The sequence below is a fragment of the Leopardus geoffroyi genome, chromosome B1 (genome assembly GCF_018350155.1).
Source record: "Leopardus geoffroyi isolate Oge1 chromosome B1, O.geoffroyi_Oge1_pat1.0, whole genome shotgun sequence".
NCBI classification, from domain to species: Eukaryota; Metazoa; Chordata; class Mammalia; order Carnivora; family Felidae; genus Leopardus; species Leopardus geoffroyi.
The window spans coordinates 69,044,198-69,059,312 of NC_059327.1; the positions used below are offsets into that span (position 1 = coordinate 69,044,198).

At 34.2% G+C, this 15,115-nt stretch overlaps 1 protein-coding gene across 13 annotated transcripts in view; it reads right to left on the reverse strand.

Moving 5' to 3' along the window:
* Positions 1-2,770: 2,770 nt before the first annotated feature.
* RXFP1 (relaxin family peptide receptor 1) overlaps positions 2,771-15,115 on the reverse strand; it is a 121,976-nt gene continuing 109,631 nt past the window's right edge. For 11 of the 13 annotated variants that reach the window (XM_045464464.1, XM_045464535.1, XM_045464527.1 and 8 more), the window contains 6 exons: positions 13,974-14,045; positions 13,080-13,151; positions 11,070-11,299; positions 8,599-9,009; positions 7,415-7,633; positions 2,771-5,543 (listed from right to left, as the gene is read on the reverse strand). In XM_045464464.1, coding sequence (XP_045320420.1) covers positions 5,242-5,543; positions 7,415-7,633; positions 8,599-9,009; positions 11,070-11,299; positions 13,080-13,151; positions 13,974-14,045 — 1,306 coding nt within the window. In that variant the 3' untranslated portion in view covers positions 2,771-5,241. The remainder of the gene's footprint in view (positions 5,544-7,414; positions 7,634-8,598; positions 9,010-11,069; positions 11,300-13,079; positions 13,152-13,973; positions 14,046-15,115) is intronic. The other 2 variants (XM_045464488.1, XM_045464541.1) reach the window with 1 other exon arrangement.

Consider the following 15,115-nt stretch of genomic DNA (forward strand, 5'->3'; position numbering starts at 1 on the left):
AGATACGTTTTCACTCATGTGGGATTTGAGAAACTTAACAGAAGACTATTGGGCAAGGGAAAGGGAAAAAATAATTTCAAACAGAGAGGGAGGCAAACCATAAAAGACTTAAATACAGAGAACAAGCAGGGTTGATGGAGGGATGGTGGGGAGGGAAAAATGGGTGATGGGCATTGAGGAGGACACTTGTTGGGATGAGCACTGGGTGTTGTATGTAAGCAATGAATCATGGGAATCTACTCCCAAAGCCAAGAGTACACTGTATATACCATTTGTTAGCTAACTTGACAATTATACTAAAAAAAAAGTCTTCATAAATTATAGGAAAAAGGCAATCTTATAAATAGCTTAATCTCCAAAAACCTATGGACTCAGTTTCCTGGAGCCCTAACATCACCCTCCCTTCCATAGTGATGTGGGGAACAAAGGCAAGAAGGAAATGATATGCATAGTTAAATTTCTTTATAACCTGCAGCCCATTGACAAATTCTTGAGGTAAATACAGAGTATGTGTAACATTTCTCCAGGAACTCTCTACTATCTTAATGTCTTACCAGAGGGAAAACAACCTAAGCTTGACAATAGCAAGGCCTCTGGTATCTTTAGCATATGAAAGTCCTTTTGAAAGCCTCCCTTTTTGCCTTTACCTCTCCAAACTACATAGCATATAATCAGTCACTCTTCACAACCCCAGTGCATCTTTTTCTGCCCGGGAGTCCTATCCCAGTGCTTTAATAAAATCACCTTTTTGCATCAAAGACATCTCAAGAATTCTTTCATGGCCATCAGCTCTGGACCCCCACCACTCTAAATCCCCATCACATGATAATGTACATGAAAGAGCCAGAGAGATACTCAATGTTTAGTGGGCAGTTGTATGCATAAGTGACTAATTTAGGAGAGAGAATAGGCTAAAGGCAAAAATGTGGGAATCTTCAGTATATATAAAGTAATTGAAACCATAGAAATAGATAAGAGGCGCCTGGGTGGCTCAGCTGGGTAAGCATCCAGATTCAGCTCAAGTCATGATCTCATGGTTTGTGGGTTCAAGCCCCACATCAGGCTCTGTGCTGATAGCTCAAAGCCTGGAGCCCACTTTGGATTCTGTCTCGGTCTCTCTCAGCCCCTACCCTGCTCATGCTCTTTCTCTCTCTTAAAAATAAACATTAAAATAAATAAAAACATTAAAAAAATTAAAAAAAAACATTAAAAAAATCTTTTGTTTTAAAAAGTCTTAAGAAAAGATAAGAAAAGAATTTAAAACAGTAAATGAGGCTTCTAGTGAAAGATTTTTATTTAAAAGAGGAGTACATTGGGGTGCCTGGGTGGCTCAGATGATTAAACATCCAACTCTTGATTTCAGCTCAGGTCATGATCTAATAATGGTTTATGGGTTCAAGCCCCACATCAGGCTCCACACTGACAGCACAGAGCCTGCTTGGGATCCTCTCCCTCTGTCTCTGTCCCTCCACCACTCATTCTCTCTCTCTTTCTCTCAGGAAATAAACTTAAAAAAAAAAAAAAAGAAATACATTATTAAAAATTCAATGTATTTTTGAAGTCTCTTAGAGTGGTTCACTCCATCACATTCAAGTATCAATTTACTTATTACTTAGGTAAGCAGTAAAATGCATGGACTTGAGTATTCTGGCTGCATATATCCCTTTCCCATTTGTTGTTTTCCTTCAATTTTATCAATATCTAAGTTGCTAAAAGGCAGTAATTGCTTTGTGAGGGATTAGGTAGTAGCCAAATGCATTAGGAACCCTTAAACTGAAAATAGTAAAAAAAAAAAAAAAAAAAAGTTGAAGTCTTCCTGGTATTTATTTTTAAATTTTAAAATACTTTGGTTTAACTTAGAGGCATTGATTTGACCTAGAAGCCTAGAAGCATAGGCCATGAGTTTTGGACCAAAGTTATTTTTGCAAGAGAGAAAACCATAACTTCTCTCTGAGTTAACTTAGTGCTTCTATTGCACCTTCCTTCGAAGTTAGTAGGAATAGTTATGTGGTATGCCAGTAATTACTTACCAAAATAAGTTAAATAGAAGTTACCCTATTTGGAGAGGTGGAAGAATGGAAGAGTGAGTAGCCTGAATAAACAGGAAACTAAATGGCTTCTAGAAAATTATTGGAAAATATTTTAATGCTAAAAAGTTGTTTCAGATTATTTTGTAAGTTCATGCATTTCTAAGACCCTTAAATACAGGTTACGATCATGATTTTTGTAGTATTACATTTTATCTATCTTGTCTTCATAATTATTGCTTTTTTTTAGAAATTATTTTTAAGAAAAATATTTTTCTTCTAATTTTTTAATGTTTATTTTTGACAGAGAGAGAGAGAGAGAGAGAGAGAGAGAGAGAGCAAGTGCGGGGGAGGGGCAGAGAGAGAGAGAGGGAGATACAGAATCCAAAGCTGGCTTCAGGCTCTGAGCTGTCAGCACAGAGCCTGACATGGGGCTTGAACTCACAGACTGTGAGATCATGACCTGAGCCGGAGTCAGATGCTCAACCAACTCAGCCACTTTTCTATTGTAATATTTATTAGCAATAAGATTTAAGAATAACAAATAATCCCAAAATAAACTTATGAGAATTTAAATATTTTTGTTTTTGTGAGCTTTAAAAATTATATAGTTTCAGTAGTTAGAGAATTGAATATTATAAGCAGAACTATAGCTTTCTATTATTTTCTGATTTTTTGTTGGAAGTGTAACCATATTCCTCATGTAGAAAATTTATTGTCATTATTCCAAGAACAAAAAGGACTCAAAGTAATCCATGTTTTTAATAGATGTAAGTTTCAGGTAACTTACTTTCCAAAGAAATCTATACAATTATATATTCAATAAATACATTTCTGATTCCAGTAATTTCATGTGTTAAACATTTTTAGTGTATTTAAAACTACCCGAAAACATTTTGTTCCTATTTAAAGTTTTCAAATTACTAACCCAAAAAAATTCCAATAGCTCAGTTAGAGACCAGAAGAATAAGTAGCCAAAAAGTTAGTATCTTATGAACTGACTGGCCATGCAAAAGGAAGGTAAATCCATCTCTTGATGACAGCTTCTTTGTCTTTGAAGTAAAACATGTGCATGCAGACCTTTCCTTCCTTAAGTTCCTGAATCATTGCATTCTAGCTCTTCTTTTTCCCTTTAACTGCTTTATTGAGGTCCAATTCACAAACCATAAAATTCACCCGTCTAACATCTTCAATTCAGTGGCTTTTAGCATTTTCACAGAGTTGTTTATCCATCACCACAATCAATTTTATAACTTTTTTTGTCCAGGAAAATACTCTGTACTTCTTAGGCAGCATCCTTCTGACCCTCTCAACCCCAGTGACCTCTAATCTATTTTCTATCTCTATGAATTTGCTTATCCTAGATATTTCATGTAAGTGGAATCATATGGTATTTGTCCTTTTGTGCCTGGGTTATTTGATACTCATCACATTGTAGCATGTGTCAGAACTGTATTATTTCTTATAAATGGCTGAATGATATTCCATTGTTTGTATATACCGCATTTTGTTTTTCCGTTTATTAGTTGATGGGCACTTGAGCTGTTTCCATCTTTTGGCTACTGTGAATAATGCAATGAGCATTTGTATATCAAGTGTCTGTTTGAATCCTGTTTTCTATTCTTTTGGGTTTACACCTGGGAGTGAAATTGCTGGATCATATGTTAATCCTATGATAAGCTTTTGAAGAACCACCACACTACTGTCTATGATAACAGCTGCATCATTTTACATTTCAACCAGCAATGCAGAAGCGTTCCAGTCTCCACATCCTTGTCAGTATTTGTTTTCTCTTTTTTTCTTTGTCTTTTGTTGTTTTAGTTACAGCCTTTTTAGTAGGTGTAAAGTGTTATCTCATTGTGGTTCTGATTTTCATTTTTCTAATGATTAGTGAGCAACTTTTCAAGTGCTTATTGGCCATTTGTATATCTTGTTTGGAGAAATGGCTTTTTAAGTTCTTTGTCCACTTTTAAATTGGCTTGTTCATCTTGTGGTTGAGTTATAGGAGTTCTTTATATATTCTGGATATTAAAACCTTCTCAGATATATGATTTGCAAATATTTTCTTCCATTCTGTAGGTTGTCTTTTTACTTTTTTAAAAAAGATTTCATTTTTAAGTAATCTACACCCAACGTGGGGCTCGAATTTATAACCCCGAGATCGAGAGGTACACTCCACTGACTGAGCCAGCTAGGCGCCCGTCTTTTTTACTTTTTTGATAGTGTTGTTTGGTACACAAAAGTTTTTAATTTAGATGAAGTCCAGTATATCAATTTTTTCCCCTTTGTTGCTTATGCTTTTGTTGACACACCTAACAAACCATTGCTAAATCCAAGGTCTTGAAGATTTACTCATATGTCTTCTTCTAAGAGTTTTGTCTTATTTTTAGGTTGTTGATTAATTTTGAGTTAATTTTTATATATGGTGTAAGGTAAGGGTCCAATTTCCTTCTTTTGCATGTGAATATCCAGTTGTCACCGGAATAATTTGTTGAACAGCCAGTTCTTTCCTCATTTGATTGTCTTGGCATCTTTGTTGAAAATTAGTTGACTGTAAAATGCTTTTTTGAGTTTATCAGAATATCTGTTTTCATAGAAATAGATATCTTGTACTACCTCTCAAATGTACAGCAACTTGAGAGGTAAGATGAATTTTTAAAACAAAATATTTTGCAAACAGACATTTTCTCATTTCTCATTTTTCATTACATTGAGTATTACAAAACCTTAAACCTTTATTTAAAAGTGTCCATGATTATTATGTTTGCTATGCGCATGACAGATAAAGCTCTACCTTCATCTAAGAGCTGCATCTATTCTGTTGTAGCTAAACATAACTTAACATTGCAATTGGAAAGATTCTATACTATTCTATACTTCCAGGTTCTATACTTCCAGAAATTTACTGCAGTGCTATACACATAGTGGGTACTCAATAAATGCCTAGTAAAAGAATGAATGAGTCTTTCTGAAATAGATTTCTCTTAATTTCCTATGCAAAATATGTACTAATATATACACATTATCAGTATAATTTATTTCCCTTTATATGGGCATCAGTCACTTTGATTCTTCCCAAATAACCTCATGTCTTTGTAATGGTTTTATCTCAGCCATTATAAATTATTAATTTTGTGGCATTCATTTTATACTAATAAATCCATCATGAAGCATCCCATAATATTCTCTGTGTAGAAATGGGTTTCAAAGTCCGTTATGAATAGGAATCGAGTCTAGTTGATTGAGAAATTAGTGACAATTCACAGGGGTCTGTGAAAAGAGCTGGCTTTATTAACTCAGGTGGCATCTCTTGCAGCGGCCACATTTCTACCCAGATGAAAGACGGAGCATATGTTTTCTGACTTCCTTTGCTGTCAATAGATCTTCTTTTTCTGTAGTTATACCAAAACTGATGAATCATTTCCTTGAATGGTCTTGTGGTTAGAGTATACAGAATTGGGTTTAAAGCACTGTTGATAGGCAGAATAAAAATCACTACCCAAGAGGTTATGGTATCTGAAAGAGAAAAATGTGATAGTTTTAGTGTTTGTGGATGTTTACAAGGTATAGAAGCCCCTTTTCCTTGTTTTTCCCCCAGTCCTCTTTTGAGTCTTAATTTTTTCTGATTGATGTCACATAATTAAATACCAAATCTAATGTGTTTCCAGAATGTCTTTCCAGGGTGTCAGTGTTTGAAGGGAGTGCTGGTAGAACAAAAAACAGGGTTCTTTGCTAAGTAGCTTTTCTTGAATACATCAACAAAAGTATTCCATTAGGTAGAACCATTTTCTACCAAGTGATTACATATTATTGTGATATGATTCCATTTTAGGAAAAATAATATTGTTTAGCATCCAGATCAAACCTTTCCCAATATTTCAATTGCTGGATAGAACATACAGTATTTCTCAGAATATACAGTCTTTAAAAGATTTCTTTTCTGCTATTTTTTTGGTTTTAAAAACAGGTATGCATTTATAGGCTTTTGACTAGATATTTATTTCAGTAAAAAAATCTTTGGCTAAACTTATCTTAAAAATCACTGTAGTACATAGGTAACTCATCATATTTGCTATTATAATTTTACTGATGCTATTTTCCTTCTTTGTTGCTTATGAAATGTAAGATAATATCACCCTAACCATGGGGTGAAAAAAATTAAAATTGTATGTTCATAAATTTTAAGAATGTGAATATATACTGTATTATAATTAATAGCATTTTGGACACTTTTTTATTGTGGTAAAATATACATAAAGTAAAATTTACTATTTTAATCAGTTTTAAGTGTAAGTGTGCAGTTCAGTGGCATTAAGTACATTCATATTGTTGTACAACCATCACCACTGTCCATCTCTAGAACTTTTTCATCCTCCCAAACTGAAACTACACATCTATGTAAACAATAACTTTTCATGCCCTTTCCCTCCCAACCTGATAACACATTCACAAACTGTCTCTATGAATTTGACTATCCTAGTTATGTCATATAAGTGGAATCATACAATATTTGTGTTTTTGTGACTGACTTATCTCACTTGGTATAATGTCTTCAAGGTCCATTCATGTGGTACCATGTTTCCGAATTTCCTCCCTTTTTAAGGCTGAGTAATACTCTTTTGTGTGTATAGGTTACATTTTGCTTATCCATTCATACATTGATGGACACGGGTTATTTCTACCTTTTGGCTATAGTGAATAATGCTGCTATGAACATAGGTGAACCAATGTCTGTTTGAGTTCCTGCTTTTAATTCCTTTAACTCCCAGAAGAGGAATTGCTGGGTCATATGGTATTTCTATGTTTGATTTTTTGAGGAACCACCATGCTGTTTTCTGTAGCAGCTGTGCTATTTTACATTCCTACCAGTGATGCTCTAGTTTCTCCAAATCCTCACCAAAATTGCTACTTTCTGTGTTTTTGATGATAGCTATCCTAATGAGTTGTGATGTACATTATTTTTAAATACCAATAATGCATTCTTCAATCATCTCTCACACTCTGGCGTCATGTTCTCTAAATTGCTATGTATTCTAGGAAAAATGTCTTATGTTCTCAAAAAAAAAAATGAAGTAAATATTTGATAATCATTTTCACCTGTTTGGTCATCTTAAGCATGGGATTATCAGAATTACAAAGCATAGAGTGTTATTTATTTGAGTTGTTCTCTTGTTTCAATGGTAATAGGGTTTTGAGGCATTTATGGAAATAATTGAACAGCTTCCTCCTGGTAAACATTTGATTGATGAACAGAGCCTAAGGTACATATAACTCTGACTTATAATTCTTAAAATGAGTTGATGTTAAGGATCTTAATTTTCTTTCTTGGAGGAACACTGCAGAAAGAGACTTGTTATTTCTTTACAGAAAGAAAAAAAAAATTGTACCTGGTATTTCTACCTGAAGCAATGAAAGAAATTTCAGCACAAAAATGGGTATCCAGCATAATGCATCAGTAAATACAATAAAGAAAAACCGTTTGGCAAGGATCATCTCTTTTTTAACTTGATTCCGTATTTCAGTTGCTGTTATGGCGCTTTTATGAATGCTATAAAACATGCTTCCATAAGAAAAAACTATGATGATAAATGCTGCCAAGTTAATACCTATTTAGAACACAAAGATTATTATTAATGTGATGAGCATTCTTTCAAAACAAACACACATACTCTTAGCTGTTTGAACGTGAACAACATGTGTTTTGTTCTTTATAAGAATTATGAAGAAAAATAATGATTTTTTAAAAAAATTTGAAGTTTTGTTGAACTAATGTGGAATGAAGAAATTTTAATTTAAAAATGGCATATTAGGGGCCCCTGGGTGGCTTAGTCGGTTAAGCATCTGACTTCCGCTCAGGTCATGATCTCACAGTTCGTGTGTTTCAGCTCTGCAATAGGCTCTGTGCTGACAGCTCAGAGCCTGGAGCCTGCCTCAGATTCTGTGTCTCCCTCTCTTTCTGCCCCAACCCTGACAGGCCCGCGTATACTCTCTCTCTCTCAAAAATAAACATTAAAAAAATCAAAAATGGCGTATTAAAATGAGATTAGAGTGATTCAGTGAATATCCTGGGCCTTCTAAATTAATCTTTATAATTTTTTTAAATAATTCAATTTAAAAAATTCAATATATATATATATATATATATATATATACACACACATTTTTTTTAACTTACCCCTGAAACATTTTTTACAGTAGAAAAACACTTGTATGTCTATTTTCAAGCCAAAGACTTGTGTGGGTGGCTACTTTGAGTTTATTTATCTTATAAGGGCAAAGAGTTAAATATATATTTTGTTTAGTATTATTAGGGTGAATGCATGAACTACAAGTATTTACTGTTTTGTCTTTTATTAAGGAGAATGTTGGAATTTATATAAGAAAGTGGTAATTCAGGGGGAAAAAAAATCCCTTTAGGGGATTCTGACAGAATCCATCCCCAATGTTGATGAGAAAAACTGGCTAGAAGTTCTGAAATAAAAATGTATAAACATTAGAAGAAATAATGAGATTGAAAATGTGATTTATTCTAATATTTGAATGAAAGGGCTTATAATACACAGTTTCTTACCGAGAAAAATTGCCACGGAGTAAATCTGAGCTCCAGTACTTTCTGTGTCTTCTGAATGAAGAGGGAAGCACACGCCATTGGTGCCATAGTAGTTTTTGAAAAATTCCTTATTGGTCAATGGAATGAAAGCCACGATAAACCCAGTCATCCAAATGAGAATCAGAACTGTAATTGTTCTGCATTTTTTAGGTCTTAAACATCTAAAAGGATAGACAATGCAGATATATTTTTCCAGTGTCAGAAATGTTAGAAGTAACACTGATACTTCTGTGGATAGAATGGCCAAAGATCCTACAATCTGACAGTGAATGCTCTCCATCCACAGCTGCGCGTGCTTGTTGTATTCTCCACGAAACTTGAGATCGAAGGCTCCAATGACAAACAAATATATTCCCATTAGGCAGTCAGCACCTATAGGATCAGTAAATGTTGCGAATTTAGAGAAATAAGTAAGTATAATAGAATTAATGACAAACAGTAATATTTTTAGTATTAGCAAAAAATACCTAATTTACTTCTATTTTGGGGTGAGGTAATTTTTTTTTTAATGTTTATTTATGTATTTTGGGAGAGAGAATCCCAAGCAAGCTCCATACTGTCAGCATAGAACCCAAGTAGGGCTTGAACCCATGAACCCCAAGATCTTGACCTGAGCCTGAAGTCAGATGCTTAACTGACTGAGCCACCCAGGTGCCCTTTGGGGGGAGGTAATTTTTATTGTAACAATTTGTTTATGGATAAGGACCTTTTCATCAGCTCTCTTCAATACGTACTCTTATAGCACCATCTACAGCTAATTATGTAATCATTTCTCTGTTTTTGTTTTTGTTTTTGTTTTGTTTTTTTGTTTTTGTTTTTTCTAATTTTCAAGTCTGTGTGAGCAGGGATATTGTGTATTTTGTTTTCCATTCTGGTCCCATCACCTAGAAGTGTTAAGTAAATGAATTAAATGCAATTATGTTGAGCGTTTGATTAGGGACCAATATGGGGATGTTGTTATTTGGATCCCCTCTTCCAGTGAAATACTCCCAGCTTAACATGCTAGGGATAGCATCCAAAATCCTAGAGAGAGTAATTCAGAAATTGCTGTGACAGACTAATGACTATGAATTTTGGGGTCTATAATTTAGAAGAAAGGAATAATTAAGAAGTGCTCTGTAGTCAGTATAATTTTGGAGGGCTTAAGTTATTTACCCAGAGCTGGTCTAAGCAAACCTGTTCTCTCTGATTCTCTCTTCCATTTTTACATCTTTCTCTGTCTCTTTTTAGGCTCTCCTATCCCCCAAATCAGTTGTCAATGTGATGCACTACTTGGTGATTTTGCTTTTTAAATGAACATTTCATGTCAGAGAGTAGGTGAGATTTTTTTTTGACTTTATAAGCATTCTATACAAACCTTCCAAAAATCACATCACTGTATAAATCATAAGGCTGGCCCTAATCCTTAAATATTGCTGTGATATTCTAGCCTTCACCAGGGAAATTTAGCATACTCAAAATTTTGTAGTTAACGATACAACGCAGTAAACAATTTCTGAGTTCTATTTCTTAGATAGCTTGCAGTGAAAAAAACAATTAGATATTAGACCTTGAATGAGGCTGGGGGTAAGACATGGACAGCATGCGTAAAGTAGAACATTGTATAGATTGATACTCACTGGAGAAAATATGGACCACTTGACCCACACTATAAACAACCTGAGGACTGGTCTTGCTTATTTTTCTTTGTAGTCCTCACTTAACATAATACCTCGCAATCACATTTCAAAAACTTAAAAATATTTAATTCTACCTAAAAACATTTTATTATTTAAATATTTCAAATTATGGGGGTGCCTGGGTGGCTCAGTCAGTTAAGCATCTGACTTCGGCTCAGGTCATGATCTTATGGTTCATAGGTTTGAGCTCCACATCGAGCTCTGTGCTGACAGCTCAGAGCCTGGAACCTGCTTCAGATTCTGTGTCTCCCTCTCTCTCTCTGCTCCTCCCTGACTAGTGCTCTGTCTCTCTCCAAACATAAATGTTAAAAAAATTCTTTTAAGTATTTCAAATAACGAATGGAAAAGATTTTAGTAGCTCAGAGACCAGAAAAACAGCCATCAGTTAAGTCAATGTCTATATCTGGACATGCAAAGAAAACGGTAAATACACCTCTGGATGTAAAAATTAAAGGTTGCCATTTTATTCACAGTAAAATATTTTACCTGCTTTAACAAAATGTCTTCAGAAAACCAATGAATGACAGCTTCTTTAATATGCATAAGGTAATTGAATTTTCTTGTTTTAAAAACGTATTTTCTTCTCACTAAAGGAATTTCATTTTCATTGCAATGAATGTGAACACAATATATAAGCAAAAAGGAGAAAGACTTAAAATCTCATAATTCCACCACTCTTTTTACTCATTTTTGAATAGCAGTGCTTTCATATATTGCAAAAGTGTAATTCCTCTTCAACCAGGAAATACTCACAGCAGAGAGAAATGATTGACATGGCATGCAGTCTGTTCTCAGACCTGATATAAGGTCTCATACAAATGACAAAGACGTTTCCAAAGCATGTGACTGCAGATACAACCCAGACAAATACTCTCTGAATAATGCTTGCCAAGAGGTTCTCGAGAGATGAGATTCCATCAGTGTTTGGTTTACAGCTGCGAACATGTGGTGCATACCCACAGTACTGGAATTTCTTAAAATATCTGATGAACAAAGCGAGAGTACAAGAAGAATTTACATTTAATTCAGTGCCATTATACATTAATATTTCTTTCCTACATTTTCTCAATAGAAAGAAAATATCTTAATATGAGACTCACAGGAATGTAAAACATTAAGGACACTAAGTGAACTTGATTTCACTGTAAAAGAGTTTGAGGGTCAGAGCAGCAAGTGGCCATCATGAATATACAAGTGTTAGGCGTGTCTTGAAACATAAACAAGCCGTTAGCATGCGATCAAGAGAATTAAAGGAAACTTTTATTAGTGTTTATTAGCATTTTTAGTGTTTAGTACAGGTGAGTGCACTGTTACACAGCTCCTATTGTTGCTGAAACCAGTCTAGCCCTCCGGGGAAGAGACAGCCATATGGTTTCTCCTTTATGCTTCCATGGCTTTTCCACTATATACTTATGTGATCTGTAACTACGTGTTAACATGCTTATCTCTCAACCGGATTTTGGTACCTACATGAGTGTTCAATAAGTTTTGTTGAGTTAATTATTTCATTAATAGACTAATCTTACTGATAAAGTCGATCAATAATTATGACTGTTACCACCAACACCAACACCACGTATTCAGCATCTTCGTATCAGGAATAAATTCTCCAGTCAACTCCATGGGACAGGTATTAACATCACCATAGGAGGAAATGAATATTCAATGGAGACAAATTATTTGCTGTGAAATTTCTAATAAATGTAGAAATTGAAGTTCAAATCTAATTAGAGCTTTAGAGTACATAGCTCTAAAGCTATGTACTCTGGCAAAAAAATAGAAATGATCTTTATAGTATAGACAGCTGTAGCAATACAAGATAAAAGCATGTCAATCACAGTATATTGTCCTATTGTTTAACCCTTCCTTCTTGAGTCCCTTAGACCTGATATGGTTTCTGCCCCAATTCAGGTTTATTCCTTGAGTTGTTTCTTGGGTTTTGTGAGCTATACCATTTTCTCCCAATAAACTACGTTTGGCTTACTTTAGTCAGAGTGTTTTATGTTGTGTGCAACCAAAGAAACTTTTAAAAGCATCCTCTGTGAGGAGTTAGGAAAAACAAAAAGAATGTCCCGTGTGAGACTTAAAACATAAGCGAAATTATAGAGTGGTGACATGACACTTTGTAAATTATTGAGAATTAATTACCCTGGCACGGAGATCATTCTCATATCTGCTGTAAGATTGCATTCAATTAAAGAACATGTTCCCAAAGCATGGAATCAATGGTACTATAATACACACTGTTTGAATAAAAGATTTTTCAAAGTTCACCAGTTTATCCATACACACTTGCTCCAATCATGTCCTAACATTGGAGGCAATTTTTACTGAGGAGGATTTCTCCATACTGTCCTCCATTTACAGCAATTATTTATTTATAGTTATTTTGTGTTGCTTATGTAAATTCTTATTTTTTCATCTGGTAGCACTTATACCATGTGTGAAAATTACTAGCTCCTCAGGCAAACACCAATATGTATGAATGGTGTCAGTGCTGAGGAGAGCTTATAGGAATGGGTGGGTTCCGTCCACACTTATGTTCTCTGACATTTAAAAAATCACCTTTGATTCTATCAAACCATGGAACAGTAAAAATCATCCCACCCCATAGCAACATTTTAAGAATAATATTGTTTAGGCAAATTAGTTAGTAGAAAATTTGATAGATTGGATGCGTTGGGTATGGATGTATTAGCATAGTGCACATGGAAACATAAAAGATTAAAATCAAGGTGAGAAACAAGGAAAACATCTGCTTACATGTGAGAGAGATTCATTAGAGGTCTAAACATCCTTTGTTGGATATTTGAAATTTCAATTCCTTCTAGGCTGCTAAAAATACCAAATTAATTATCAAAATAACATATGTTATAAGGGTGTAATAAAATGACTTTTTGTGATGGACAATTAATAAGATACTGTCAGTCAACACTGATTGTGAACCAAACATTCATCCTCAGCCTGTCCTATACACTTACTTCCCCAACTCCTTTCTGATTCTAGCATTTATACACATCTGTCTCTTCTATTTGAAGTTTTGGATCCTTGTAGATCTATGTGTATAGATGCTTTGTGTATAGTAACTACTCAATAAATATTTGTAGAATAAATGAACAAACATCTCTTAGACAACGTTACAATAGCAGAGGAGTTTTACATTTTGAAATTTTTCTAATAATTTTTAAATAACAATTTTTTTTTTCTAGTAAGATGCCATCTAACTGAGGGACATTTAAATTAAATTAACTGAGACATCTTTTAGAGGCAATTGTTAGACCATAAAAGATTTTTTTGTGTGTGGTGTAAATAATGATTTATATAAGAGAATATTGCATCTTTGGCTAAAAGTAGCTATAATAAATTCTTAGATACCAGTGCTAATAGAGAAATACATATGCAGGGATGCCTTCAGAGGATCAAAATAAATGATCCAATATAAATTCCTGGTGATTACAGCAAAATATAAAATCATTACCTAATTCTTAGTTTATAAACATGTAAGATAAAACTAATAGCACTCACATGGTTTGGTGGCACTTAACTAACATCCTGGAAAAGCGCTTCTGATTTGAAAGATTCTACAAATCTTACAGAATTTATTAGTATATAAATAATGATTTCATCATAAAACTATCCCCATAGGTATATACTTACAGAGACTTGAGTTTGACAAGATAATCAAATTGATTTGCTTGAATTTTCTGGATTGGGTTATAGGAAAGATTCCTGTTTTTTAAAAAAAGGCAGCAGTAGGTCATTTCTAGAAACTTCTTAAGTAAAGAGAAAATGTATCTCGACTTTGGTACCAAAAAAAAACAAAACAAAAAAAAAAAAACAAACAAGTGTAGTAATAGCACTTGCCTTACAGAGCTCATTAAATATTTACAGAAATTAATGGAGATAAAACACTTAGAATAGTGCCTGGCTCTTAGGATTTTGTTAGTGTAGAGAGGGAGCTAGGACAACATAAGAATGGAAGTGAACTAGTCAAGAAATGGCTCTCACCAAAGAAGTGATAGGGTACCCTGAGAGAAACCACACATACCTCACATTTTGCCTAGGTTCTCATTTAGTTAAATGAAAACACAATCTCATTTTGTCAAAAATTGAATTAATAGAATTACCCTGAATACTTTTTCCAATAAATCTCATTCCAAAGAGTGATGTTTGTTCTAATGATTTGTGAGGCATGAAATGAACAGTGAAAGGCTAGAGCTGGGAACAAAGAGATATAGACCAGAATTGACAGTGCAGCTGAATTCTGATGGAAAAAATTTCATAATCCTTTTTGAAAAAAACAAAAAACAAACAAGAAGCATTGAAACAAGAATCATTGATTAAAGGGGCTTCTCAGGGCAAATTCTTTTAGAAATTTATTCTAGATTAGACCATTAGTTAAATGGAGGAGCTATTGGGGAGTGGTGATTGCAGAAAGAAGGAAAGAGAGGAAGAAAGACAAATGAAAATTGAGTTGTATAAAGGAACAAAGTGAACTCAACAGTCTAGGACTAGAAGGAAATTATCTGAACACAATACAGGCTGTCTATGAAAAGCCCACAGCTAATATCATGCTCAATGGTAAAAGCCTGAAATTTTTTCCTCCCAAATCAGTAACCAGACCAGGATAATCCATTTTTCTTCTATTTAACGTAGTACTGGAAGCCCTAGTCAGAGTAATTAGGCAAGGGAAAAACAGGGCATTCAAAATGGAAAGGGAGAAGTAAAATTATTTCTGTTTGCAGATGATATGAAACCATGTGTAGAAAACTCTAAAGCTTGCATGCTCGCGCACACGC